Here is an 8,250-nt window from a genome sequence, read left to right on the forward strand (position 1 = left end):
TAAAGCAAGTGACACACAAAAAGTAATTCTTAGTTTTTCTCTATAAAGCGTTCATTGAGCTTTAAAAGTTATATATCAGTGATATTGTAAAATATATCAGGTTGATAATGATTCATTGAGCTCTAGAGTGACTTTTTTTATGTTTTCATTATGATCTGCAACAAACTTTAGAAGTTCTAGAAAATTTCCTTGATTACTTGAATCATCAGACTCGTCATTTCCTCGAATGATAGTCCTTAATGTTAAAGAAACTTAATACAATCAATAGTTTCTGTTAGACGTATTATGTATTCCTTTCAAGTTTGAATTGAATGAGTGTCAAAAGATACTTCAATGTGTTGTTTCTAATTCATCAAGTCTTCACATTGCTTCCAAGCTTGGTTATAAGCATTATTGTGGGCGCCAATATGAGTTTGAAACATATCCTTTTTTTTCCAATTTGTAAATCTTCAACAATAAAACTTTCTTTTTGCTCTTAATATCTGATCTCTAAAGATAACAACATAGACAAAAAAAAAGCTTCATCTCTAGAAATGCTATATTCCAACCAAGTTTTATACTCAAACCAAGTATGAATAGGGGTGTCAAAATGGGTCATGACACGATAACACGATTTGCGTAACCCGCAAATTAAGCGGGTTAGGGTTGAGGCTAAATGGGTTAAAGTGTTAAACGGGTCGACTCGCAAAACTCAATTAATAAACGGGTCGGGTCGCGGGTTGACTCGCGAACTCATTATAACCCGTATAGTTTTAGACGAGTTAACGTGTTGGGTCAACCTGTTTCACTAACCCACTAAACCTAACCCATATAACCTGTATAACCCGTTTAGCAATTGGAAATATCAGATTTTAAAGAGAGTATAATAGTAATTTAGAGGCTTATATATATACCTAACAAATTGTTAGGTTTTTGTATTCCCTAAACTTATCAGCAGCCACCACAAACAATAGAACCCACTCACATCACACCATATACGACTTCTCTTCTCCCATCCCTTTCTTCTCCTTCAAGTTTTTTTCAAAGCTCTAACTGCTTTTCACCGCCCCTACCATTTCGTCACCCCTACCGTTCCGCCGCCGCTACCTTGCCACCATCGCCACCTTGCCACTGTTTCTGATCTCCTGTTCTTCCTACTGTTGTTTCATGTTTTGTAGATTTTGCGTATTTTTTTCTTATGGTTTGTTGTTTATGTTGAACTATTTGGATGTTTTTTTTATGTTTGGTTATGTTGAATTTGAACTGAATGTTGTTTAATGGATTTGCTGAAATTTTATTGAAAGTTTAAAGTGTTAATGGGTCAGATAACTCGTTTAGGATGTTCTGACTCGTTAAGTATAAACGGGTTGGGTTAAAAATTGACCTGTTTATTTATTAATTTAGTTAAACGGGTTATCCAGGTTGACCAGTGTCAACCCGTGTTTTAACCGAGTCGTGTCGTGTCAACTCGTTAAATTAAACGAGTCGTGTCTGGGTTTCAATAAACGGGTCACCTGAGTAGGTTGACACGACCCGTTTATGACCCATTAACCCATTTTGACACCCCTAAGTATGAACGAATCACCTTAATATTTGTTCCATTATTCTTCATGGAAAATCATGTTCATGAGATTGACACGAAACTTTTTGCAGATAAGCTCTTCGAATTTTATCTCGATCATTTGGATGATGGTCTGTAATTAATTTTCTTAACCCATAAAAGATTATTAAAATTAATTTCTATCCGAGGTTGTTCTGAAGAACATGTCTGCTCTCTTACATTAACATTTTTTTTTATCAATGACTTGTTCATTGATGGACTCTTTTCTAGCGAAGTTTTTTTTTTCATAATTGAAGTTTATGATTTATGTGTTGCAATAGAGAATAAAATAAGAAAAATAAGTTAGAACTAGAAAAATATGCATCTTTCCCAAATTTAATTAAGCATATAATTTAGTTAAAGTTGAATTTGATAAGTTGGATTAGATAAGTTAAATTTGCTAAATTGGATTACATAAGTTGGATTACATAAGTTGAATTTGCTAAATTGGATTTGTTAAATGCTAAATTGCTTCCAACTTTGAAATTGCTTCAAGTACTAACCTGGAAATTCTAAATTGCTAAATATCAAACTTTTAAATTGCCTCAAGTACTAAATTGAAAATCCTAAAAAATTACAATTAATTACTATTTACAAATACATAAAACATCAATTATCAAACAAAGTACATAAAATGCGAGGAATTACCAACAAAATATAAAAAGGAACCAAGAATAAAACCATATACTTCATAATAAGCAATTAAGAATTAAAGAAAAAAAAAATTAACAACAATAACCTCTCTTTGTTTCGTTTCTGGTAAGTGAGAAATAAAAAGTGGAACCTTCGTTCTAGATTCGAAGGAGGTGAGAGAGACACCGAGAAAGAAAAAGAGTTGAAAACGAAGAGGTCAAAGATTTGATTTGGTTTGTCTGTTGACAAAAAGAAAGGAGTTATGAATTGTTGATTTTTTTTTTTATTTGCGATGCACAAAACGACACCGTTAAATGGAATGACATCGTTTTATGTATCACAATTTAGAAAAAATTTGGATCTAATTATAATTAATCCCTAGCCTTCTTCTTCCTAATTGCGAAAAAGATTGAGCCTTGTAACAATGAAGTTTCCTGTTGCACATAAACTCCAAAAATCTGAAATTAATATATAAAATTTTATAGTTTTTAAGATGTTAATAGGACCAAATTACTCTCATTGTAGATGAGAGTCATTGTGGTATTAAAAAGAAGATTTTAAAAGAAAATAAAAATGTATTTAATTTCATTCAATATAAATTTTAAAAGACTTGGGTAGATTTTGTTGGATTTTATTACTTTAAATTATTATTGGAATTGAGATTGTATCAGCCTTTCTCCTAATTTGTTCTTTGTTTGAAGAATCGAGTCTTGTTTATGTAGTTGGAAATATAAAATATAATGTTTAGAGTTTTAGATAGATTTTTTAATTAATTTTGTTTCCTTGTTTGTCTAATTTAAAAAGAAATGCAATACGGCCTTCAAAGTTTATGCATAAATAGAGTAATCTAATATTGTTGAGGCAGGAATAGTTCCAAAATATAAGTGAGAATATTGAACTTATTTGGAGTTTGTTTAATTTATAAACATAGTTAGTCGTGATATACCTAGAGCAAATTTCATGTGGAGTAGTAGAAATGAATATCTTTGTCTGTTGGAAATAATTAATGAATATCGATAAATAAATAACACAACGACTGCCCACCAAACAGACCCAAATTGGACTTCTTTTTAAATGCTTAATTGATACAGAGACGTGGCCAAATTCCAATGGATAACCAATTTACCGCACGTAGCTGGAACCTTCAATTCTAAACAGTAGTACGGACTTACTCGGGTCCCACCTCTCTTAAATTCCTCTGACCCTCTTTTCCATACGAGCACGCGCTCTTTGCGCCTGGTTTAACACGCTCTCGACCCAAAACAAGCAGAAGAAGTAAGTGGACCCCACCACCCATGTGACCTCCTTCCTGTCTCCACCAGCTCCTGCCGCTCAATGATTAGCTCCTCTCTCTAATCCCGAAACCCCTTTCTCTCTCTTAAAAGCGCTTCTGCTCTGCTTAAAGGATTTTGCTTTTTAATCCCTACTATTGTGAGGGTGAGGGTGAGGGTGAGGGAGGATGTCCAATTCTGATAATGGTGCTACCAGCGGCAACGGGGGGGCCATAATTGACCCTCAGAGACAGCAGCCGCCGGGGACTAATGGTACTCTAGTTGTCAAGAAGCCACCATCCAAGGACCGTCACAGCAAGGTCGATGGTCGTGGACGGAGAATCCGTATGCCGATCATCTGTGCTGCTCGTGTCTTCCAGTTGACTCGTGAGCTTGGTCACAAATCCGACGGCCAAACAATCGAGTGGCTCCTCCGTCAAGCGGAGCCTTCAATTATTGCTGCTACTGGGACGGGAACTACTCCGGCTAGTTTTTCAACTGTATCTCTTTCTGTTCGTGCCGGTGGGAATTCAAATTCGTTATCGTCGTCTGTGAATTCGTCGGCAATGGAGCATAAACCTCTGTTGGGGCCTCCTAGTCCGTTTATACTAGGGAAGCGTGTGAGGACGGACGATGAGAATAATAATAATGGAGCTAAGGAGGACGGAGGAGGGATTTCAGTTGGTTCGTTAATAGGACATGCGTCAAATGGAAGTCCGGGGGGATTTTGGGCGTTGCCAGCGAGGCCGGATTTCTGGGGTTTTGGTGCAGGTGATATGGTTGCGCAGCAGTCGTCTATGTTCGTTCATCAGCAACAACAGCAGCATGCTGCTGCCATGGGAGAAGCGTCGGCAGCGAGGGTGGGGAATTACCTTCCAGGACATCTGAACTTGCTGGCTTCATTATCGGGTGGGGCAGGGAGTTCGGGTGGAAGAGAGGAGGATCCACGTTGAAAGACAGACGAAGGTAATTGTTGTAATGTAATGGTATATATTATAAGGATGTGTAAGTGAAATTGTTGCATTTGTTTGGTTGGTGTGTGAAGAAGAAGAAGAAGTTAGAAAGTAGAGTGTTTAGGGTTTTGGTGGCATGAATTCAATTTGGAGATTAATTAGGGAATAGGGATTCGAATTTTTTCTTTTTTAGAATTGAGGTGTTGCAGGGGATGAGTTGAATTTGATGTTGTGATCTCAAAGGAGATGAATTAGATTAGTTTAGCTAGAGTGAAGTGAACAATAATGTGGATTGTTGTATGTTGTTGTTTTTTGTGGGTGTGAATAAGAAACCCATTTCATTTCATTTCTTTCTCTGTTTCTATTTCTATACAACAACAACATTTCTGGCGCCAACTTCACTTTCTCTTATGGATTCTTCAATATCAATATCAAGAAGAAGCAATTACACTGACCAGCTTGTAATTAGGGGGAAATTATGTATACATTTTCACAAACTTACACCCTAAAACCTTTACTTTCCATGGGTCCTACTATATTCAATTCTTTTGGACTATTATTTCAACCAGCTCACTCTCTTCTAAAGATACCATTATTTTTTCCCTTTTCCTTTCAAAGAAAATAATAATCTCCTCATCAATTAATAATAGATATCCACATATATAAATCACTTATACGTGATTCAATAACAATAATCTCTCTCTAAAATTGCCCAGTTACACAATTTCATCTCCAATTCTACGTATTGAATTGCGAAAATAACTTAGGACTAGTATGACAATTTTAAATTGACAACAGACTTTTTCCATTTAAAAGTTGACACATGGATTTAAGCTCATATAGGACATACTCAGATTACATACTTTCTAGTGTCAATTCCTCTTTTAACTTTGCCGACTTAAAAATCAAAGTGAGGTTGCCAGTCTTCAACCACTCATTTCCTTAATCCTTTTACTGTCTTATCTTATGTATTAGAAGGGCTCTAAAAATCTCATCCTATATTATCCCACATCAAATTGGTATAATGAGAGTTCACTAAAGCAACGCGGTTATGACTCAACTAAACATCGTCTCTCCATTCAACATCATCCCCCTTACAAAGGTCTAAAACTCTCGTGGATGCAAGTTAACCTAGAGGAAGTTCATGGATGAGATCATCAAACATCTCTTCTATAACATGAGATCTTTTTAGGAAATAACAAACATCTCCGGAGCTGAATATGTGACAAAAATGACGAGTATAAAGGAAGAGCTCAAAAAGCTCAAGATCCCAACAAGCACTAAAACAAGTAGGATTCTATTACATGTTCTACTAGAGATCATATCGTCCTTAGTTTCCCTCAGAGAGAAGACGTGTCTCCAAATTCTCATCGAACAATTTCACATGTTTGAGCCATTGTCAATATCACAGCTCTAGAACACCCTCTAAAGAGCATAAGAGGGGGGAGGGGGATTTGAGGAACATATTGTTGGTCTATAATAAGGTTAGATTAGTTCTAAAAGGGAGAGTTGATAGAACTAATTGTCAATATAAGCCTTTAGAAAATTTTCCCTTTTAATTCAATAACAACACAAAGGCAACTCTCGGAATCAGAGGCAACTTCAGTCTACTGAGGTTGATTTTGCTTCTGACACTTGCACTCAGAGGGCAACTTTTTTATATGAGCTATTGAAGATCTCTCAGATAGATTTTTTGCGTGTTCAACACATGATGATTAGAGTTATATATATGTGTTTCCCCTACAGTTATGTTGGGACTAACTGAGAAGGATCAACATAGAGAAAGCGCCAACAAGAGAAAGAGCCAGAGAATGGAGCTCAGTTAGCGCGACCCATGAGAAACAGAACAAACTGGCCAAACGACGGAAGAAACAAAGTTTCTTCACAGCGTCAGCTTACTCCACTAGCTGACATAAACGTGGGTAAAAACGTGGGTAGTTCAGGACATGGGGTGAATCCGCAAAAGGAACCAGAGCCCGTTGTACAGAGAGAGCCAATAAAGAGAACGTGGGGTAGTGGGAAGAGAACGTATGGGCAGCGGTTACTAGAACCACGAAGCAGTATTTAAGAGAGAAAATAAAGAGAAAGAGGGATCCAACTCAACCAATTCAACAACAATGAAATCAAATAAAATCAAACCTTAATGGAATTCAAACAATTCTCACATTACAGACTTTAGCTATTCTACAACCATAGTTTGTTCATCAGAATCTTACTTTCAATTTGTACGCTCTAGCTCTAGTCTTTCAGTTCGATCAATACAAACATCTCAATTCAATTCAAGTGCACGTTTTTCTTTTTAGATTCTTTCTCTTGCAACATCTTAGTGTAGTCATAACCAGTCTTATAGGTTCCACTACGAACTTTAGGCATTTTATGTCCTTTAAGCTTTTACACTTTGGTTTGATTAAAAGTTAGATCTTAGTTATTAGCTCTTTTTGTAGTTTTTCAACAAATCTACCGGCACACTCGCAATTCGATCCAATCCACACCAAAAAGGCACGAAACAATTTTTGGCACGTTTGGTGGGACGCTGCTGAGATGGCACTCAGAAAGAATGCGAAGGAGAATACTGCTGCATTGGTGGATGCAGACTTGTATGGAATCATAGGACAAGGAGAAGGTCATGTGGAGGTGGCGGATGAAACTGAAGCAACATTCCCAGAGTTTCAGGATATGGAACATTTCAGACCAAATAAGGCAAGGGAGCGCAACGAACAAATTCTAGAGCCAGAGTCATCTTTGACCGTGGTGGGTGCTTTGAACAACTTGTAGAAATCCCTAGACCTGATGATCAAGATGATGGTAGAAGGTTTCGCTTTGAAGAAGCCAGGATCCCCAGTTGGAGGCAGGAAAGTTACTATGGAGACGAACAAAATTGCTTCACCGGCCAAAGGAAAAGAAGATATGGTCTAACTGGAAGGTCCGCCTGAAAAGTACCAGATACCACCATTAAGAGAAGATGTAATCCACAAAAGCTCTTCGAGTGGGGGAAAAACCCTATTGGGGTCAGAATCACTCAGCCCGTTCCACCAATGACACATTTCCAGGCACATAATAACATGAAAACTGGACCCCGGTTTTATCACCGGGAGGATGATATGCTTCATGAGCAAGGGGGAAACTACGAGGAGGGGGAGGCAGCCCATGTGGAGCTTCTTATGGCCCCCAATTTAGTTCCCACTCGAACCAAGAAGGAAATCCGCTATGAACATGGAACTAGTAAGTGACATGGTTTAGGAACTCTATGGCCCTGGGCTCCGACAAGTAGGGAGGCTAGAGTTCCACAAGCCATACCCCATGGCTATAGACAGAGATAACCCTTACCCCCGGGGATATCGAATTCCTGACTTTACTCTTTTTTCTGCAGAGGAGGGTCAATCTACGCTGGAGTATGTGGCTAGATTCAATATCCAATGTGAGGAATTAGCCAAATTGTTCCCTAATTCTCTCACGGGGCTGGCCTTCACTTAGTTCTCATCTCTTCCATGAAATTCGATATTTACATGGCAAGACATGGAAAGACAGTTCCATACTCAGTTCTATCGTGCGGAGCCAGAAGTGTGCATGGCTGAATTGTCCAGGATGTCCCAGAGGAATGGGGAGATGGCTGACAATTACATCGTGCGGTTCAAACGACTGAGAAGTCGCTGCAGAGTCTTCCTGCCAGAGCATTAATTCATCAAAATGGCCCAGAGAGGGTTAGCTATAGAGCTCATAAAGAAGTTCCAAGGGATGGAATTCAGAGATTTCTAGGAGCTGGCTCAGAAGGTGTATGAGTATGAAGATTTGTTAAGAGAGGATAATTATCGGA

At 37.9% G+C, this 8,250-nt stretch overlaps 1 protein-coding gene across 1 annotated transcript; it reads left to right on the forward strand.

The window, feature by feature from the left end:
- The first annotated feature begins 3,525 nt into the window (after positions 1-3,525).
- LOC136223908 (transcription factor TCP7) lies at positions 3,526-4,782 on the forward strand. The gene has a single exon (XM_066012078.1). The coding sequence runs from the start codon at positions 3,672-3,674 to the stop codon at positions 4,434-4,436; it is 765 nt and encodes a 254-aa protein (XP_065868150.1). The 5' UTR covers positions 3,526-3,671; the 3' UTR covers positions 4,437-4,782.
- The last annotated feature ends 3,468 nt before the right edge of the window (positions 4,783-8,250 follow it).

Source organism: Euphorbia lathyris, chromosome 3 (assembly GCF_963576675.1).
Source record: "Euphorbia lathyris chromosome 3, ddEupLath1.1, whole genome shotgun sequence".
Taxonomy (NCBI): Eukaryota; Viridiplantae; Streptophyta; class Magnoliopsida; order Malpighiales; family Euphorbiaceae; genus Euphorbia; species Euphorbia lathyris.